The sequence below is a fragment of the Procambarus clarkii genome, chromosome 20 (genome assembly GCF_040958095.1).
Source record: "Procambarus clarkii isolate CNS0578487 chromosome 20, FALCON_Pclarkii_2.0, whole genome shotgun sequence".
Taxonomy (NCBI): Eukaryota; Metazoa; Arthropoda; class Malacostraca; order Decapoda; family Cambaridae; genus Procambarus; species Procambarus clarkii.
The window spans coordinates 38,815,803-38,837,965 of record NC_091169.1 but is presented as its reverse complement, the minus strand read 5'-3'; the positions used below and the strand labels follow the sequence as shown (position 1 = coordinate 38,837,965).

Sequence of the window (22,163 nt, the reverse complement as noted above, 5' to 3'; positions counted from 1 at the left end):
ATTCCCCATCTCCCCCCTCCCTATAACCCTATATTCCCTCCCCATTACCCTATTCCCTGACCCCCCCCCCCCCCCCCCCGCCACCACCCAACCTACTCTAGTCCGCATCTTCCTTATCTTTCATTTAAAAGCAATCTGAGAATCTCGAAGTAGACGGGGCAGGTCCCAGTCAAACACCTGCCTGTTCGATACCCAGCATCCCAGCGAAACCTCTCCTCCCCCCCCCTCCCCCCATCACGCGCGCGCGCACGCTCACACATACGCACGCTAAGACCATGTTTTGTACGGTCGTGATGGTCGAGTGGTTAATGTCTCCTGTACACCAGTTGCATAGCGCTCCTGGCAGTATGGGTTCGAGTCACTTCTGGGGTGTGGGACCATACTAGGAGTCAGAGGCCTAAAGAGTAGACATGTTGAAGCGATTACATATCATATGCAAATTTGGGAAATATAACGACATTTGGAAACCTACACAATCATTGGGGGGGGGGGGTCTGACAGCTTAGTGAACAACGCTTCGTATTCATAGTCCTGAGGTTCCGGGTTCGATCCCCGGTGGATGCGGAAACAAATGGGCAATTTTTCACCCTGATTCCCCTGTTACCTAGCAGTAAATAGGTACCTGGGAGTTAGACAGCTGTTATCGGCTGCTTCCTGGGGATGTGTAACAAAAAGGAGGCCTGGTCGAAGACCGGGCCACGGGGACGCTAAGCCCCGAAATCGTCTCAAGATAACCTGAAGATAACCTCATTCAGAACAATCCACACACCGCGCAATTCCAACATTGTGAAGCAAAAGACTAAAATCATTTCCTTCACGAGTGAAACTCAAGATAAGAGTTGAGTTACGAGGACATAGTAAGAGGACGCATTCTGGCCACTAGAAGACAGTCCGAAGGCGATATGATCACGACGTATATATTACCGAGCAGAATAGATTAAGGGATTGTTTTATTTCGGATATGATGGGATACGTAAGAACATTGTCCAGACCACACACTAGAAGGTGAAGGGACGACGACGTTTCGGTCCGTCCCGGACCATTCACAATCGACTTGAGAATGGTCCAGGACGGACCGAAACGACGTCGTCCCTTCACCTTCCAGTGTGTGGTCTGGTCAACATTTTTCAGCCACGTTATTGTGACTCGTAAGAACATGCTGTACTCAGTTCGGTATGGTAAGCAAATTCAATACTATGGAAGCATGAGTTGTGGAAGCCACCTCTGTTTAGAGCATTTACGAAAGATCGTCATTAAGCTGGAAAGTGTAAAATTATCAAACATAATGCATCATCCATTCTCATGGCTGAGCAGACAGCGTTCTGGAGTTGTAGTCCAAAGGACACGAGTTAAGATTCTCGACCGAGGCTCAAGCAAATGGGGGGGGGGGAGGAGAAGTTTCTTTTTCCCCTGATGCCTCTACACACCTGGCAGCGATATCGGTTGCTACCGCCTGCATCCTGGGGATGTTCGGGTCATGAAAACATATATAGTGCACATGATAGCGAAAAGTTGGCCGAGAGTCGATATATATTAGATAGCAGGCGGTTAGAAAAGTGGGGGTCCAAGATTTAAGAGCTAGATTCTGTAGGCATAAATAGTAAACACGCACGCACGCACGCACACGCGCGGGTGGTACGCGAACAAGGGGACACACGTGGGAACTCAAATGAGCCACAGGGACGTTAGAAAGAACTTTTTCAGTGCGAGTTAACAAATGGAATGCATTAGGCAGTGATGTGGTGGAAGCTGACTCCATACACAGTTTCAAATGTAGACATGATAGAGCCCAGTAGGCTCGGGAATCTGGGCACCAGTTGATTGACATTTAAGAGGCGGGACCAGAGAGCCGAAGTTCAACCCCCGCAAAGACAGGTGAGTACAACTAGTTGCGTGTACACTCACACACACACACACACACTCACACACACACACACACACACACACACACACACACACACACACACACACACACACACACACACACACACACCTAAAAGAACCAAAAACTCACCCTCTCAAACCACGCCAATGGACTCCCTCCAACATACTGAACCATCATCCTTCTGCATGTATTTAAACTATTAAGATTACAGCCGTCAGAGACACCGCGAAGAATCGCAAACCGTGAATAAGATCAGCATATGTGATGGCTACAACTGGTCTTCAAGAAAGCCAGCTACGTTAGTTCTTCCCACAGCCGGAGCGGTCCTTGGTAACCCCAGGGGGGCTGGTGGTATTGTTGGAGACGCAATACCATAATCAGGGTCCACCTCTCTCTCTCTCTCTCTCTCTCTCTCTCTCTCTCTCCCACCCACAAGCGGCTTGGATGTGCTGCGTCCCGCCTTTGTGTGGGGCGGCAAGGGCTCCCTTCCCCCTGGACGGTCGAGGGAAGTTGGTTTAAAATGGTGACGTCGAGTTTTGTTTATTGGGTGTCAAGGGCAGCGTCATATTTTTAGAGCGTAACCCACGCGCTGGCGAGCTCTACGCCCCTCGACGCCCACGGGCTGGGGCCCTCGACGCCCACGGGCTGGGGCCCTCGACGCCCACGGGCTGGGGCCCTCGACGCCCACGGGCTGGGGCCCTCGACGCCCACGGGCTGGGGCCCTCGACGCCCTCTCCACGCCCACGGACTGGGGTCCTCCACGCCTCTCCACGCCCACGGGCTGGAGTCCTCCACGCCCACGGACTGGCGTCCTCCACGCCCACGGGCTGGCGTCCTCCACGCCCTCTCCACGCCCACGGACGGGGTCCTCCACGCCCACGGACTGGGGGCCTCCGCCAGTAAAGTTAGAGCAGCTATGGAACTCAAACTAAATGAACATAATATATTATGATGACTTTAGCAGGTAGTAAGAGTGTGACCTTTGGTCACGTTTCTGTGGACAAGACGACGGGTTCCATACCGGTTTTTGTGTAACAATTCTCCAGTGGTGATGCTGGGTTGAGGGTGAACAAATCCACAAGGGCCGTGACGAGGATTCGAACCTACGTCCGAGAGCTGGCTGACTCGCAGCTGGGTGGGGAAGTAATGATAGTCCTACCCCTAACACGGGATGGGTATGGGGTGCATAATAAAGAAATTGAATTACCACCCCTAACACCTGTGAATATATAATATCGTCCCCTCTCCGCCTACCCTTTGCCAAGCCTGCTACCAACAGACGTGTTGTTATCTTGAGGTTATCTTGAGATGATTTCGGGGCTTTTTAGTGTCCCCCGCGGCCCGGTCCTCGACCAGGCCTCCACCCCCAGAAAGCAGCCCGTGACAGCTGACTAACACCCAGGTACCTATTTTACTGCTAGGTAACAGGGGCATAGGGTGAAAGAAACTCTGCCCATTGTTTCTCGCCAGCGCCTGGGATGGAACCCAGGACCACAAGTCCAGCGTGCTGTCGCTCGGCCGACCGGCCCCCCTTCATTATCTTAAACATGTCCTAACTCGCTAGTATCATTAATAGCAGTCACATGCCAGCTCGTTCCATACTACTTGAGTAAAGGAGGAAATGTATCTGTTTATCTTTTAGAATGTTCGGTAATATGTTTATTGTTTGTGATGTGTGTCTATGTATGTATTAACACGATGTACTGAACGGGGTGAGAATAGCTTGAGCTACCTCATCCCTTTGTGTGTGTTTTACCTCAATAAACTTATTTCAGTTCAATTTCAATGTCAGCTCGTTCTCTTAGTTTGCTTTTCCATAAAAAAAATACAGCGTTTTGTCTACACAAAGTATGAACTCAAGCAAACCACCTAACCTGCCGATGCGTTTAAAACGTCAATATTAGTACTTTATTTTGTACTAATACGTCGAATTTTTAGCAAGTTTGTCGATTCCGTAATTTACAAAAAAGCGTGTTGGGCGAGGAGACGGATTGGCCAATCCAGTCTGGTGTATTGGTTACTAAAATGGATACCTTCTATCTCTCTCCCCATCTACCACTTTCCCATCCTTTTCTTCTTTTTACCCTCATTCTTCCCCCCATCATCATCCCCTCTCTCCTTCTCGCTGAAAAAAAGATATTAACACATTTTAGGTACATCTTCATTTGTACAGCTGCCCTAGACTATATGAAGGGTAGTACAGTGTGTGTGTCAAGAACTAGCTGCCCTAGACTATATGAAGGGTAGTACAGTGTGTGTCAAGAACTAGCTGCCCTAGACTATATGAAGGGGAGTACAGTGTGTGTCAAGAACTAGCTGCCCTAGACTATATGAAGGGGAGTACAGTGTGTGTGTCAAGAACTAGCTGCCCTAGACTATATGAAGGGGAGTACAGTGTGTGTCAAGAACTAGCTACCCTAGACTATATGAAGGGGAGTACAGTGTGTGTCAAGAACTAGCTGCCCTAGACTATATGAAGGGGAGTACAGTGTGTGTCAAGAACTAGCTGCCCTAGACTATATGAAGGAGTACAGTGTGTGTCAAGAACTAGCTGCCCTAGACTATATGAAGGGGACTACAGTGTGTGTCAAGAACTATCTACATGATGCTAAAACTAATCCCCATCACACAGGATGGTTAGTCATACAGGGCCATGTGATCAGTAGTCTGCTCTGGCAAACTCTTGATGCATTATGAGGATATCATTAAGGACTCAAGAGTTGATAAAGTAATTGCAAAGCTCTGAGTACCTCATGTTGGCAGGTCTGAAGGACCCAGTAACTGGGTATTCAATGATGTAATGTGTGTAAGAGGTCTGCACCTGGAGTGCTCACGATTGGGAGATTAGTCACCTGTAGCCACCTGCCACAGGTAACGGTAGCCACCTGCCACAGGTAACGGTAGACCCAATCTAATCCTGGCAACCAGTGTGTTACACAGTCTGGTCAACGTTTTGTGCTGCCCATATACATAGCTTTCGGATCTAAACAAATCCAAAATTTTTATACAAAGTTATTTTTTTTATTAACATATTTAGGTACATCTGCATTTGTGCAGCTACCCTAGACTATATGAAGGGGAGTACAGTGTGTCAAAAAAAAGCAAGTTTATACAACGAATTTTGATGTTAAATACCTGTACACTGTAGCCTCTGTAATGGTTGAGAAAGCTGTAAGAAAGTTACACAATTGCGAGTAATGTTAGTTGTTTTTAAACATTGATAACCTTAAACATGGTACACCAAAACTGTGTCTTGTCTTACAGGCTCTCTCTCCCATGTCATGTCTCTCCCCAAGTCATGTCTCCCCCCATGTCATGTTTCTCCCATGTCATGTCTCCCCCCCATGTCATGTTTCTCCCATGTCATGTTTCTCCCATGTCTTGTCTCTCCCATGTCATGTCTCCCCCCATGTCATGTTTCTCCCATGTCTTGTCTCTCCCCATGTCACGTCATCATCAGTAATGTATGCCACTGAAAACTGTTCCTACATTCCAAAGAACTACACAGATTCTGTGTCCTCCTCCTCCTATGTCCTCTTATGTACACTATTAAACAAAGTATTTGATTATCTACTCATTGACTTTCTAGCTCGCGTACTGGACACTTCTGACGCTCAATTTGCATACGAAACTGGTTACTCAACAGCGCTTTGTAGTTTCGTGGTGGCTGGTACTGGCTCAGTGCACCTCACCACGCAGCTCTTTTTCTCTAAAGCTCTAGATAAAGTTGAACACGCCAGACACTCTTTTTTAGAGAATTGCAGAGTCGAAAAAGTATGTCCTGTCATCGCTATATATTTATACATTTCATACCAGGCATGCAAATTACCTGTGAAATGGAGTAATGTCATCAGAAAATGTCTTCCTAAAGAACAAATCCACAAGGGCCGTGACGATGATTCGAACCTGCGTCCAAGAACATCCTAAACATTGGGGGTCAAACTAATTGCGTTGTACGTCGGTATAGTACATATACCGACGTTACAACGCAATTAGAAAGTAGAAATCAGTACTATTGAATTTGGGCAAACCTGGGAAAACAATTTTTTTTACCTAATTTGCAAAGACAAACTAACTTAACATTCCTATGCCTAACATAGTATAATAGGCCTAGGAATTAAGTTTGTTTTTAGCTTCACTTGTTTCGAACTTTTTAAAGTGAATAGTTTAAAAAATTTAAAAATTATTGCTAGTTCGATCTAGCACAACGTAATCCCAGTTTTAACGTTTAATACAATGAAAAAATGAAAAAATATCGTTATATATTGTTGGCAGAGATTATATATATATATATATATATATATATATATATATATATATATATATATATATATATATATATATATATATATATAATAATAATAATAATCACCTAGATAGTTGAATTGTCACTGCCACTTTAAGAGCCTCTGGTCTCCACCCAGTATCGTAACGATAGCCACCTGCCACAGGGAACGATAGCCACAATGCATGTTTTTCATTACATTGCACGCTTTTGCTTGCAATATTTTGCATTTCATTATAAATTTGCGAGTTGCAGGACCCACGCCTCGTTGCACGAATATACTCATGATATCGAATTATATTATTATTATAATTATTATTATATCCGAAAAGGAGTCTATAGGTTTTGTGTGAATATTCTTGGAAAGTTATCATACGGTCTTCTCCTTTCATCATGTCTATTAGGTTCTTAAATAGATTCATTTCAGGGTTAATCCCATTTCTTTCTCATCCTCTAATGATGAACTGCTTTTTGGAGAATCAATATTGATACCAGTTTTTTTTCTCCATTTATGATAAAGGTTTTACGTATATCTTGACATATCTTGGATAACATTTTTGCATTTCTTCAGTTTGAAATGAAAGGTTTAACTTTTGCTGTGTGTCTGTAATCTCTCTCTTGGGATTAATGTTCTTGTGTCGAGATATTAAACGTTTGAGACTGCACCAATTTTCCTTATCTTGAGCCGGAGGAGGGTGGTGTTAGGGTCGAAGATGGGATGTATGAGAGAGAGAGAGAAGGGGGAGAGAGAGGGGAGAGAGAGAGTGAGAAAGGGGAGAGAGAGAGTGAGAAAGGGGAGAGAGAGAGTGAGAAAGGGGAGAGAGTGAGAAAGGGGAGAGAGAGAAAGAAAGGGGAAGAGAGAGAGAGAAGGGGAAGAGAGAGAGAGAAGGGGAGAGAGAGAGAAGGGAGAGAGAAGAGAAGGGAAGAGAGAGGGAGAAGGGGAAGAGAGAGAGAAGGGGAAGAGAGAGAGAAGGGGAAGAGAGGCGAGGGTGTTGGCCTGGTAGCTCATGGTGGTGGTGTAGCTGCCCATGGCGACGTCTCTCGATGACGAATTGCTCGCCTCTGCCAGGTCAGGGGCCAAGACGTGTATACTTGAGAGTGTGGGACGAGCCGAGGGTGTGTTGTGGGGTGCTGGTGTCAGTGGTGGGGCGAGAGTGGCTGCTTGTTGTGGCTGATGAACACAGGGCCAAAGTGGGCTTTGTGGTGGTGGTGGTGGGGGTAGTGTGTGCTTTGTGGTGGTGGGGGAGAGGGTAGTGTGGACTTTGTGGTGGTGGGGGAGAGGGTAGTGTGGACTTTGTGGTGGTGGGGGAGAGGGTAGTGTGGGCTTTGTGGTGGTGGGGGAGGAGGGGATAGTGAGGATGCTTTTGGTGGCAGCGTTGGAAGGGTCTTAGACCTCGTTCTCAAGTGGATGTGTATTAGAATTTGTCAAATTCTTAGACAACCATGTCCTTGCCCTCCACTTTTTATATATATATAACTAGATGGCCCTCTCCCCCCCCCCCCCATTCCCCTTCAGATAGTGGTTTAGACAGCTGAGAAAATTAACTTCACCTGATAAACGTAGTTTTTATCTAAAGCACACCTTTAACCGGTCCAATAAAGTGGATATCAAATTACCTTCGACTCAATTAGTTACTAGTCAGTCCCCTGACCTCCAAAACATTTCATTAAACCAATTAGCTTTTACTGGGGCGAGGAGTCTGTTACTGGCTCGTTACATTTTGACAACTGTAATTGCATGAAGAGCAATTACAGTTGTCCCGCGCAGCTGTAATTGCACTTTAAATATGAATTCATTGATGTCACTGTATCAGTATTAAGTCCTTACGAAGACATCAGTGTTCAGTGCTTTAATTCAGGATGACTTCACGCCGCGATTCTGTAAGAAGTTGGCTTTTGTTGTCTTGAATCACTCCCCCGTGATTCAGGTGCTCGGAATAGTAGGGGGCGTAGTGCCCGGAGTAGAGAGGGGGGGGCGTAGTGCCCGGAGTAGGGGGGGTAGTGCCCGGAGTAGAGAGGGGGGGGGGTAGTGCCCGGAGTAGAGAGGGGGGGGCGTTGTGCCCGGAGTAGAGAGGGGGGGGGCGTTGTGCCCGGAGTAAAGAGGGGGGGGCGTTGTGCCCGGAGTAGGGGGGGTAGTGCCCGGAGTAGAGAGGGGGGGGCGTAGTGCCCGGAGTAGGGGGGGTAGTGCCCGGAGTAGAGAGGGGGGGGCGTTGTGCCCGGAGTGGGGGAGGGGGAGGTGCCTGATCGTGGCATTGGTACCGCCAAACACAGACCGAAACTAAGCCGTTGGTACAAGGTTCGAACAAGTTTTAACACCTAATAACCAGTTATAACAACCAATAATAGCAAGTTGTAACAGCGTTCTAATTCGTCATAAACACGTTACTCCAAGATGTAATAACTTTATTACAAGCTGAAAGAAGTGGAAAATAGAGACAGTTTCGGTTTGTGTTTCCAGGGAATTCCCTGCTTCAAACCCCACCAAACCTATCGACGTCGATGGGTATAAATCGTCTATATTACGGTGTTTTATTAATACGTCGAATTTTGAAAGGATTGGTCGAATCCGTAAAAAAAAAAAATTCGCGAAAGCGAAATAAGATTGGCGCGAGTGCAGTTAGGCAACTGACTTTTACTGCAACACAATCATTATTGTCTAATTATTCTTGCATATCTATTGTCCTGATTGTATTTAATTAACACATTATTTTAATCTGTTAATCAGATATTTTGTCTTAACTCAATTCTAATTTAAATACTAGAATATATCAATTGATTAATTAGTGTTGTCAAAGCCTTCATTCCGTATATTCAAAGGTATCATTCCCATTGTTGGGGAGACGAGTCTTATACTAGGCGACCCCATAACACTGTCCTGACCTTACTGCTAGGTGAAGAGAGGCATCAGGTGAAAGGAAACATACAGACCCGTTTCTGTCTTGTTTGTGAGGGGGGATTGAACCCGGGTCCCTTGAGTTTGAGCCGACGACGGGCCGGATTTTCTTTAATCGTCGTCTAATGCTCTTGTGCCATGTTGACCAATATCAAATGTTATTTTGACTTGGATCAGTTTAATTATGATAGTATATAAGCTGAGGGTAAAGAATTCCGAAGCCAATCAGTGGCTTTACACTGGAGGGGTGAAAATAATGCCACTATGAACCAGTTCGTCCCAGTGGGCAGAGCCGACTACGTTTCGGTGCATACTGGACCATTATCATGTCTTGAGTTGATATTGGTCCAGGACGGACCGAAACGTCGACGGTTCTCTATTTTTTAATTTCAGAATGTTGTTTCAACGTTGATTTGGCGTTGGTCTTTGATATTTCTCCCTCTGGCGTGAATATTAGTAATGTTTTGAGAGTCTTTTTGTGCTTCACTCAACAATAATTCTACGGGCTCACCATAGCCCGTGCTGCTTGGAACTGTTTGTTCCAAGTAGCGAATCTTTAACAACAACAACAACTACAATATTTATGTTCCGATAATGTTACATCATTAAACTATATTATCTAAAAACAAAATTGTATAAATTGTGAATATCAAGAGTGCCAGCTCTTGTCAATTGCCTCGATGAACAGTTTCTTGGCACTTGTATCTGGCGCTTACTGTGCCAAACTTCACCCATTGTGTTTGGAGATGAACACAATCATATGTTATTTGCAGGTGATGAGTCACAATAACGTGGCTGAAGTATGTTGACCAGACCACACACTAGAAGGTGAAGGGACGACGACGTTTCGGTCCGTCCTGGACCATTCTCAATTCGATTGTGACTTGAGAATGGTCCAGGACGGACCGAAACGTCGTCGTCCCTTCATTTTCTAGTGTGAGGATTGGTCAACATATGTTGTTTAATAAGACCAAGCTCTTATAAATCAGGCCTGACCCTAAGCCTGACTTAGGGAGTAGATATGCTCCCCACCCCATATGCCATAGGCATTTGGAAATAGTGGCGTTTCGGTCCATCGTAGACCATTTTTGTCCTTGATTATCAAGACTTTATAATGATATGAGCGTTTTGAGAACGCTCCGTGAAGTTCCTAGAACGTAGTATACCGTAAAAATGAATTAGGATGCGTAATTGTGACCCAAAATGAACATCCTCAAAAGGGTACATAAGGTCGACCGGGCTGTGGTGCCTATTTCCATCTGCGCGTTGCAAGCACCAACAGTATGGATGATTGATTGGGTCTATCAGCCAGGAGGCCGCATAGAAACCGGGCCGGGAAGGCACTCTTTAAGCAGTAAAATAGGTACCTGGGTGTTAGTCAGCAGTCACGGCCTGCTTCCTAGGGGTGGAGGCCTGGTCGAGGACCGGGCCACGGGGACAAAAGCCCCGAAATCATCTCAAGTTAACCTGGAAGGTATGGATGACGGCGATGGGGGAAGAGTGTGGGCGGGGTTATGGTGGTGGGAGTGTGTGTGTGTGTTTGCGGGGGGTGATGGTGGAGACGATTGGGGAGTGTGGTGGCGGAGAGGTTTGTGTAGGGGGGGGGGGTAAAGTATGAGTTGTGTGTCCGGGAGAGTTGTTATGGGTGCAGATAATGCAGGAAAGAGGTGGTCTAACCCGCCCCCGGAGTCTGCCCCTGTAATCTACCTGTCCCCACCTGCGAGTTACGACAGCACCCCCACGCGCCACTCACTGGCGCCTGCCACCCGTCACCACCCTCACTCTCTACCTCCCCCATCTACTGGCTCGTCTACGCTCGTGCAATGAAAACGCAAGAACCCATAATTGACAATATCACTTGCTTAAGACTTAACAATCTCCCGCACAATCACATAAACCTGTTGTATGTTTCTATGGTGTGTGAGGTTTGCAACTCGTCCCAATATTAAGCGTTTTTGCGTAGTTTGAGGTTAGTAATGGATCCCCGAGTGCTCAGTCCGAAAGTAGAAAATATACTTTAGTGTCTGCCCCAGAGGAGGGCAGACAGGCTTGGGCACAAGACTTGAGCACAAGACTTGAGCACAAGACTTGAGCACAAGACTTGAGCACAAGACTTGAGCACAAGACTTGAGCACAAGACTTGAGCACAAGACTTGAGCACAAGACTTGAGCACAAGACTTGAGCACAAGACTTGAGCACAAGACTTGAGCACAAGACTTGAGCACAAGACTTGAGCACAAGACTTGAGCACAAGACTTGAGCACAAGACTTGAGCACAAGACTTGAGCACAAGACTTGAGCACAAGACTTGAGCACAAGACTTGAGCACAAGACTTGAGCACAAGACTTGAGCACAAGACTTGAGCACAAGACTTGAGCACAAGACTTGAGCACAAGACTTGAGCACAAGACTTGAGCACAAGACTTGAGCACAAGACTTGAGCACAAGACTTGAGCACAAGACTTGAGCACAAGACTTGAGCACAAGACTTGAGCACAAGACTTGAGCACAAGACTTGAGCACAACGGGTTTGATGGAGGCTTATGTAAGGTGCCCAGGAAATAAAGGTTGAACTGGTGTCTCGTTTATCCAGTGTATTTATAAGGTAAGAAACCCTATATGGGCGAAAATGTGTTTCTGCCCCTCAGTGGGCCGAGGAGGGTGAGTAGACAGCCTCAGTGGGCCGAGGAGGGTGAGTAGACAGCCTCAGTGGGCCGAGGTGGGTGAGTAGACAGCCTCAGTGGGCCGAGGTGGGTGAGTAGACAGCCTCAGTGGGCCGAGGAGGGTGAGTAGACAGCATCAGTGGGCCGAGGTGGGTGAGTAGACAGCCTCAGTGGGCCGAGGAGGGTGAGTAGACAGCCTCAGTGGGCCTTGGAGGGTGAGTAGACAGCCTCAGTGGGCCGAGGTGGGTGAGTAGACAGCCTCAGTGGGCCGAGGAGGGTGAGTAGACAGCCTCAGTGGGCCGAGGTGGGTGAGTAGACAGCCTCAGTGGGCCGAGGTGGGTGAGTAGACAGCCTCAGTGGGCCGAGGTGGGTGAATAGACAGCCTCAGTGGGCCGAGGTGGGTGAGTAGACAGCCTCAGTGGGCCGAGGTGGGTGAGTAGACAGCCTCAGTGGGCCGAGGAGGGTGAGTAGACAGCCTCAGTGGGCCGAGGAGGGTGAGTAGACAGCCTCAGTGGGCCGAGGAGGGTGAGTAGACAGCCTCAGTGGGCCGAGGAGGGTGAGTAGACAGCCTCAGTGGGCCGAGGAGGGTGAGTAGACAGCCTCAGTGGGCCGAGGAGGGTGAGTAGACAGCCTCAGTGGGCCGAGGAGGGTGAGTAGACAGCCTCAGTGGGCCGAGGAGGGTGAGTAGACAGCCTCAGTGGGCCGAGGAGGGTGAGTAGACAGCCTCAGTGGGCCGAGGAGGGTGAGCAGACAGCCTCAGTGGGCCGAGGAGGGTGAGCAGACAGCCTCAGTGGGCCGAGGAGGGTGAGCAGACAGCCTCAGTGGGCCGAGGAGGGTGAGCAGACAGCCTCAGTGGGCCGAGGAGGGTGAGCAGACAGCCTCAGTGGGCCGAGGAGGGTGAGCAGACAGCCTCAGTGGGCCGAGGAGGGTGAGCAGACAGCCTCAGTGGGCCGAGGAGGGTGAGTAGACAGCCTCAGTGGGCCGAGGAGGGTGAGTAGACAGCCTCAGTGGGCCGAGGAGGGTGAGTAGACAGCCTCAGTGGGCCGAGGAGGGTGAGCAGACAGCCTCAGTGGGCCGAGGAGGGTGAGCAGACAGCCTCAGTGGGCCGAGGTGGGTGAGTAGACAGCCTCAGTGGGCCGAGGAGGGTGAGTAGACAGCCTCGGTGGGCCGAGGAGGGTGAGTAGACAGCCTCGGTGGGCCGAGGTGGGTGAGCAGACAGCCTCGGTGGGCCGAGGAGGGTGAGCAGACAGCCTCGGTGGGCCGAGGAGGGTGAGCAGACAGCCTCGGTGGGCCGAGGTGAGTGAGCAGACAGCCTCAGTGGGCCGAGGAGAGTGAGCAGACAGCCTCAGTGGGCCGAGGAGAGTGAGCAGACAGCCTTAGTGGGCCGAGGAGAGTGAGCAGACAGCCTCAGTGGGCCGAGGAGAGTGAGCAGACAGCCTCAGTGGGCCGAGGTGGGTGAGCAGACAGCCTCAGTGGGCCGAGGTGGGTGAGCAGACAGCCTCAGTGGGCCGAGGGAGCAGACAGCCTCAGTGGGCCGAGGGAGCAGACAGCCTCAGTGGGCCGAGGAGAGTGAGCAGACAGCCTCAGTGGGCCGAGGAGAGTGAGCAGACAGCCTCAGTGGGCCGAGGAGAGTGAGCAGACAGCCTCAGTGGGCCGAGGAGAGTGAGCAGACAGCCTCAGTGGGCCGAGGAGAGTGAGCAGACAGCCTCAGTGGGCCGAGGAGAGTGAGCAGACAGCCTCAGTGGGCCGAGGAGAGTGAGCAGACAGCCTCAGTGGGCCGAGGAGAGTGAGCAGACAGCCTCAGTGGGCCGAGGAGAGTGAGCAGACAGCCTCAGTGGGCCGAGGAGAGTGAGCAGACAGCCTCAGTGGGCCGAGGAGAGTGAGCAGACAGCCTCAGTGGGCCAAGGTGGGTGAGCAGACAGCCTCAGTGGGCCGAGGTGAGTGAGCAGACAGCCTCAGTGGGCCGAGGTGAGTGAGCAGACAGCCTCAGTGGGCCGAGGTGAGTGACCCCGGCCGTCAGTGGGAACACGGTGATGTGTTCACCTCTCCCGCCTCGGCCAAGCTCGGCACAAGACGATGAATACCAATTGGCTGCCTCGCCCGTCATGTGTCGAGGGGCGTGGCGAGTTCTGATGGGCAGGGTGGATGTGGTGGCGAGTTCTGTTAGGCGAGGAGGGTGTGGCAGTGGGGGGGCGACCAGGAGGGTGTGGCAGGGGGGGTCCAGGAGGGTGTGGCAGGGGGTCCAGGAGGGTGTGGCAGGGGGTCCAGGAGGGTGTGGCAGGGGTGTCTAGTAGGGTGTGGCAGGGGTTTCTAGTAGGGTGTGGGATGGGGGACCAGTAGGGTGTGGCAGGGGGTCGACCAGTAGGGTGTGGCAGGGGTGTCCAGTAGGGTGTGGCAGGGGTGTCCAGTAGGGTGTGGCAGGGGTGTCCAGCAGGGTGTGGCAGGGGTGTCCAGCAGGGTGTGGCAGGGGTGTCCAGCAGCGTGTGGCGCAAGGACCAAGAAGGGTAGTGACGGTGAATAACGGGTCATTGGCTGGAAGATAAAGTAGTGAAGATATATTTAACACGCACAACAGAGCCAGTTCAATAAGTAGCATCAACTGGAATGATGCAACCTCTTCCACAAAATACTTAAAACGCATATTAGTGACATTTAAAAGCTGAGAGTGAAGCTTTATAAAGAATTATACATGTATTCTATACACTCATGTATATACGATTGATTGAAGAAGATTAAGCCACCCAAAAGGTGGCACGGGCATGAATAGCCCGTAAGTGGTGGCCCTTTTGAGCCATTACCAGTATCAATAGATGATACTGGAGATCTGTGGAGGTGCGACTGCACCCTGCGTGACGGGAGATGTCTCCCGTGCATGTATATACAATACTGTATTCCAAGTTAGACGAATGTTATCTCTGGCGACAATAGAGGAGTGAGAGCCGTGTTGTATACGGAGGGGAAGAGGGGGGGGGGGAGGGGGTTTAACATTGTAATTGTAATGGCAGGCTCGTCTAACAACCTTCATTGTTTCTTGAAAGGTCGTTACATGGGAGGCTCGTGGGTCGCCACCCAGACCGTCTTCATCCCATCCCCTAGGCGCCCCTCGTTACGGTAAATCACCGAATCATCACTCCCTCCCCCCTCTCCTGGCTTGACGAATCAGAAACACGGTTCGATTATCAATTATAGTCGGAAAACCCACTAATGTATTCCAGATCGCTATTTTACCATGTGATAAATTTTCTGATTGGTAGACTTACACAAGGTAACCGAGAATGGCATTTCAGGTAGAAATAGGACACATGAAGAAACATCGGATAGTTGAACCTTTACAGGGGGTATCTAAAGATATGTGTATATCTATATGTTCTCGCTCTAGTGAAGTGTTCACCAAAAGATCACATTCACTCAAAAAAATCTACTCCTTACGGGCTATTCATGCCCGTGCCACCTCTTGGCCGAGCAGGATAGCATGGATTAGCCAAATATATTGATCACCTTTCAGTCGTATTGAGACGGGCTCACCATAGCCCGTGCTACATGGACACTTCGTTCTGAGAAGCTAAATCTGAAACAAGTCGTATTGATCACCTTAAGAACGATGAGCAAGTGTCAACCCCTCGTGGTCTCAAGACCCCCAAGCAGTAAGTGGATTAAAAGATAATGGGCTTGGGCAGATATGTGGATTAAAAGGTAATGGGTTTAGGCAGATATGTGGATTAAAAGGTAATGGGTTTAGGCAGATATGTGGATTAAAAGGTAATGGGTTTAGGCAGATATGTGGATTAAAAGGTAATGGGCCTAGGCAGATATGTGGATTAAAAGGTAATGGGCTTGGGCAGATATGTGGATTAAAAGGTAATGGGTTTAGGCAGATATGTGGATTAAAAGGTAATGGGCTTAGGCAGATATGTGGATTAAAAGGTAATGGGTTTAGGCAGATATGTGGATTAAAAGGTAATGGGATTAGGCAGATATGTGGATTAAAAGGTAATGGGTTTAGGCAGATATGTGGATTAAAAGGTAATGGGTTTAGGCAGATATGTGGATTAAAAGGTAATGGGATTAGGCAGATATGTGGATTAAAAGGTAATGGGTTTAGGCAGATATGTGGATTAAAAGGTAATGGGTTTAGGCAGATATGTGGATTAAAAGGTAATGGGTTTAGGCAGATATGTGGATTAAAAGGTAATGGGCTTAGGCAGATATGTGGATTAAAAGGTAATGGGCTTAGGCAGATATGTGGGACGACGGGAGAGGTTTGAGGAGAGTTGTTGTTGTTTAAGATTCGCTACTTGGAACAATAAGTTCCAAGTAGCACGGGCTATGGTGAGCCCGTTGTGGACTTACCTGGCACAGGAGCGGGGCTGTCTGAGAGAGGAGAGGCCAGTGTGTTAGGAGTCCGGCTGGTGAGGCGGTATGAGTCAGGTCAGGCGCCCACCACTGGCCGCTGCCTGCTCCGGTAAACAGCGTAGCGCAACCCTCTTCACCCGCAAAACTCCTCCACTCTTCCTACATTTCACACACACACATTGCTGGCGGCTCAGGCTGCACAGAGACGTGTTGTGCTACAAGGTCGGGCGATCACCTGGCGGAGGACTCGGCTCACTCGGCAACCTCCTCCATTACTGGGATAAACAGCAGGCAAGCGAAGTTGTGGCAGCATTGATGTGCAACGTTCTCACCTAGTTGTGGTTGCGGGGAGTTGAGCTTTGGCTCTTTGGTCCCGCCTCTCAACCGTCAATCAACTGGTGTACAGGTTCCTGAGCCTACTGGGCTCTGTTATATTTACACTTGAAACTGTGTATGGAGTCAGCCTCCATCACATCACTTCTTAGTGCTACTGATAGTTGAATGTCACTCCATCGTTTGCTTGTTTTAATCCCCACCACCTTAATGCTCCCCGGGCATGATGGTGTTGATGCAACAATTAATCAATGTTGATGCAACAATTAATCAATGTTGATGCTACGGTGATTATGTGCCGTTGATGTTCGTTCCTCCAGCATATTCACCCCCCCCCAAGCCTCTTGGAGAAATCTGGACAAAACATGCCCAGCTGTGTCTGGGTACAAGTGACAGGATGAACAACCCAGCGGGTTTTCTTCCTGTTGGGGAGTGTTGTACATGCTGCTATGGCGGTGTGTCCACTCACAGGATGAGTGGTGCTGCCCAATACTGTCACTATGGCGGTGTGTTCACTCGCTAGATGAGTGGTGCTGCCCAATACTGTCACTATGGCGGTGTGTCCACTCACAGGATGAGTGGTGCTGCCCAATACTGTCACTATGGCGGTGTGTCCACTCACAGGATGAGTGGCGCTGCCCAATACTGTCACTATGGCGGTGTGTCCACTCACAGGATGAGTGGCGCTGCCCAATACTGTCACTATGGCGGTGTGTCCACTCACAAGATGAGTGGTGCTGCCCAATACTGTCACTATGGCGGTGTGTCCACTCACAGGATGAGTGGCGCTGCCCAATAAACTCGCCCCTCGGGGCAAAATTTAATGCTAGATTGGCGTTGATTCAGTTACGTCAATGACGTATGGGCAAGGAAGGGAAGCTAAGGTAATTAGCATGAGAAACTGTTTAGCCAGTATGACCATAGAATTTGGAAAGTGGGTATGGAGAGGAGGAGCTGGGATAGGACGGAGGGAAGGAACGCTACCCAACCACTTGTACCGTCGGGGATCGAACGCCGACCTGCACAAAGAGAATCCCTCGCTGTTCCGACCAGTCAGAGTGAGTGGGTGGGATGGTAGGGAGGGTAATAGTTTTGCCGATGTATTTTTACCTCATTTGGCAATTATTATTTTTTTTTTATAGTTAACTGCAGCAGGTAATATTCTTTATCCCTTATTCTCTATGCAGCAAAAGTAAATTACGCTTTTATATATATATATATATATATATATATATATATATATATATATATATATATATATATATATTATTAAATATGACCGAAAAAGTAAGATTAATAATTCTAACACGAATTTTCTCAATCTTTCGTACAGTACGCTTCACTGTTGGAGGTAAATCAAAAATCACTTCTCCAAAATTCATTTTTATTTCTAGTCTGACGCGACACGGGCGCGTTTCGTAAAACTTATTACATTTTCAAAGACTTCACAAATACACAACTGATTAGAACGTATCTCTGATTTTATATCTACATTTGAGTGAGGTGGTAGGGGTGATGTGGCATTAACACAAGACAGAACAGGTGGGGATATTAATAGGGTATTAAAAGTATCAACACAAGACAGAACAGAAACAATGGGTATTGAATAGAAGTGTTTGTAGAAAGCCTATTGGTCCATATTTCTTGATGCTTCTATATTGGAGCGGAGTCTTGAGGTGGGTAGAATATAGTTGTGCAATAATTGGCTGTTGATTGCTGGTGTTGACTTCTTGATGTGTAGTGCCTCGCAAACGTCAAGCCGCCTGCTATCGCTGTATCTATCGATGATTTCTGTGTTGTTTACTAGGATTTCTCTGGCGATGGTTTGGTTATGGGAAGAGATTATATGTTCCTTAATGGAGCCCTGTTGCTTATGCATCGTTAAACGCCTAGAAAGAGATGTTGTTGTCTTGCCTATATACTGGTTTTTTTGGAGCTTACAGTCCCCAAGTGGGCATTTGAAGGCATAGACGACGTTAGTCTCTTTTAAAGCGTTCTGTTTTGTGTCTGGAGAGTTTCTCATGAGTAGGCTGGCAGTTTTTCTGGTTTTATAGTAAATCGTCAGTTGTATCCTCTGATTTTTGTCTGTAGGGATAACGTTTCTATTAACAATATCTTTCAGGACCCTTTCCTCCGTTTTATGAGCTGTGGAAAAGAAGTTCCTGTAAAATAGTCTAATAGGGGGTATAGGTGTTGTGTTAGTTGTCTCTTCAGAGGTTGCATGGCTTTTCACTTTCCTTCTTATGATGTCTTCGATGAAACCATTGGAGAAGCCGTTATTGACTAGGACCTGCCTTACCCTACAGAGTTCTTCGTCGACTTGCTTCCATTCTGAGCTGTGGCTGAGAGCACGGTCGACGTATGCGTTAACAACACTCCTCTTGTACCTGTCAGTTGTACCATCGCCAGAGAAATCCTAGTAAACAACACAGAAATCATCGATAGATACAGCGATAGCAGGCGGCTTGACGTTTGCGAGGCACTACACATCAAGAAGTCAACACCAGCAATCAACAGCCAATTATTGCACAACTATATTCTACCCACCTCAAGACTCCGCTCCAATATAGAAGCATCAAGAAATATGGACCAATAGGCTTTCTACAAACACTTCTATTCAATACCCATTGTTTCTGTTCTGTCTTGTGTTGATACTTTTAATACCCTATTAATATCCCCTCCTGTTCTGTCTTGTGTTAATGCCACATCACCCCTACCACCTCACTCAAATGTAGATATAAAATCAGAGATACGTTCTAATCAGTTGTGTATTTGTGAAGTCTTTGAAAATGTAATAAGTTTTACGAAACGCGCCCGTGTCGCGTCAGACTAGAAATAAAAATGAATTTTGGAGAAGTGATTTTTGATTTACCTCCAACAGTGAAGCGTAATGTACGAAAGATTGAGAAAATTCGTGTTAGAATTATTAATCTTACTTTTTCGGTCATATTTAATAATATATGTCTACAGGAAAGACTGCTACCAAAATATACTAATATATATATATATATATATATATATATATATATAATATATATATATATATATATATATATATGTCGTACCTAGTAGCCAGAACTCACTTTTTGGCCTACTATTCAAGGCCCGATTTGCCTAATAAGCCAAGTTTTCATGAATTAATTGTTTTTCGACTACCTAACCTACCTAACCTAACCTAACCTAACTTTTTCGGCTACCTAACCAAACCTAACCTATAAAGATAGGTTAGGTTAGGTTAGGTAGGGTTGGTTAGGTTCGGTCATATATCTACGTTAACTTTAACTCCAATAAAAAAAAATTGACCTCATACATAATGAAATGGGTAGCTTTATCATTTCATAAGAAAAAAATTAGAAAAAATATATTAATTCAGGAAAACTTGGCTTATTAGGCAAATCGGGCCTTACATAGTAGGCTCAGAAGTGAGTTCTGGCTTCTAGGTACGACATATATATATATATATATATATATATATATATATATATGTCGTACCTAATAGCCAGAACGCACTTCTCAGCCTACTATTCAAGGCCCGATTTGCCTAATAAGCCAAGTTTTCATGAATTAATGTTTTTTCGTCTACCTAACCTACCTAACCTAACCTAACCTAGCTTTTTTTGGCTACCTAACCTAACCTTACCTATAAATATAGGTTAGGTTAGGTTAGGTAGGGTTGGTTAGGTTCGGTCATATATCTACGTTAATTTTAACTCCAATAAAAAAAAATTGACCTCATACATAGAGAAAAGGGTTGCTTTATCATTTCATAAGAAAAAAATTATGGTAAATATATTAATTCAGGAAAACTTGGCTTATTATGCAAATCGGGCCTTGAATAGTAGGCTGAGAAGTGAGTTCTGGCTACTAGGTACGACATATATATATATATATATATATATATATATATATATATATATATATATATATATATATATATATATATATATATATATATATATACACACACATATACACAGGTCTTAATTTTTTCATTGGCCCTTAGTTACTGAAACTTACTTGAAAGATTGTCCATTTGGTTGTATTTAATACTTGTACTTTTTCTTTTTCTTTTTCTGAATCTCTCGTATATATGGTCTAGTAACTGTGTATGCGTTCATTGGGAGGTTTATGTAGGGTACGAAAATATTTCTGGCAGCTGTTAAATTTACAATTATTGATAGAACCACTGGGAAAAATTTGTTAGAGTAATATTAAATTACCCCGCATCCCCACTGGATGGGGAATCAACATGGAGGGGGCACTGATTCGACGCAGAATCAGTCATCAACGCCAATTCAATGTTGAATCAGTCTCTTTTGGCCACCATATGCACACTGGGCACAGCAGCTTCACTGCCAGGATTTACCCGGGGGAAGATTAAAGTATGAATAACTAGAAGTTAATGTTTATTTTGATTATAATGTGCATGTTCAGGGGACAGTTTGACACCGTACATTTCGGTCCGAAAGGAGGTATTGCTAGTTAATCTTGGTCTTGGTTCCTCCAGGGTCTTTGGTCTAGAGGACCAAGTGATAGTGTGTGTTGCTGCATGGGCCCCTGACAGCTGACTGAACAGCTCTTCGGCTTCGTAGTCCTGAGGTTCCGGGTTCGATCCCCAGTGGAGGCGGAAACAAATGGGCAGAGTTTCTTTCACCCTGATGCTCCTGTTCACCTAGCAGTATATACGGACCTGAGAGTTAGATAGCTGCTACGGGCTGCTTCCTGGGGGGGGGGCGTGTTAACAAAAAAAGGCCTGGTCGAAGACAGGGCCGCAGGGACGCTAAGCCCCGAAATTACTCAATTTAACCCCAAGAAGATTGGTAAATTGTTGATCTAGAGAGCCTCCACTGGGGTATGCTATAGAGTATTGACACCTGGTTGATGCCTGGTTGATGGGGTTCTGGGAGTTCTTCTACTCCCCAAGCCCGGCCCGAGGCCAGGCTTGACTTGTGAGAGTTTGGTCCACCAGGCTGTTGCTTGGAGTGGCCCGCAGGCCCACATACCCACCACAGCCCGGTTTGGTCCGGCACTTCTTGGAGGAAACAATCTAGTTTCCTCTTGAAGATGTCCACGGTTGTTCCGGCAATATCTCTTACGCTCGCAGGGAGGATGTTGAACAACCGTGGACCTTTGATGTTTATACAGTGTTCTCTTATATTGCGAGGGCGTCTAGTGTAACAAGGTTCGATTTTGAGGAGTTTTAATATACATTTGACATTCGGTGGGTCTAAAAGTTGAGGTTTAGCTGTAAGTAAAGGACTGGAAGCCGTAGCATCATAAAGGATTGCTGTCAGCGTCCCCCCCCTCACAACTCCTGGTCCTCTCGACTAATACATCGTATTTGTAACGTTGGTTGGTTGGTAACGGCTCATAGATATCTCGAGTGTTCTGTGCCTCGTGCTGGATGGGTTGCTAGTGTGTGTACACGTTCTTGGTTAGGCTAAAAGGTTGGATTCTTTACGTAGTGACAAATAGAACACACTGCTCTCACAACTGTAGCAAAGGTAATCGTTTAGCAACAAGAAATATACCTCACTTAGACAAATTATTAAAAAAAAATTTATTAAAATTATAATAATTTTTAAAATTTTACTTTTTCTTGCCCTCCAGGACGAAGGAGGCTCAGGAGGTCTACGAGCGAGCACTCTTCTACGACAGTACCAACCCAGACATCTACTACAACGTAAGTCTCTACGATAACCAATAACAACTACTTGAGAGAGAGGCTTAATTGCAGCATGTGAGGTCT

At 46.9% G+C, this 22,163-nt stretch overlaps 1 protein-coding gene across 2 annotated transcripts in view; it reads left to right on the top strand.

Moving 5' to 3' along the window:
- The window catches only part of LOC123755346 (Transmembrane O-mannosyltransferase targeting cadherins 3), a 672,781-nt gene that overhangs the window by 636,524 nt on the left and 14,094 nt on the right, over positions 1-22,163 (top strand). For both annotated transcript variants that reach the window (XM_045737885.2, XM_069327886.1), the window contains one exon: positions 22,025-22,097. In XM_045737885.2, coding sequence (XP_045593841.2) covers positions 22,025-22,097 — 73 coding nt within the window. The remainder of the gene's footprint in view (positions 1-22,024; positions 22,098-22,163) is intronic.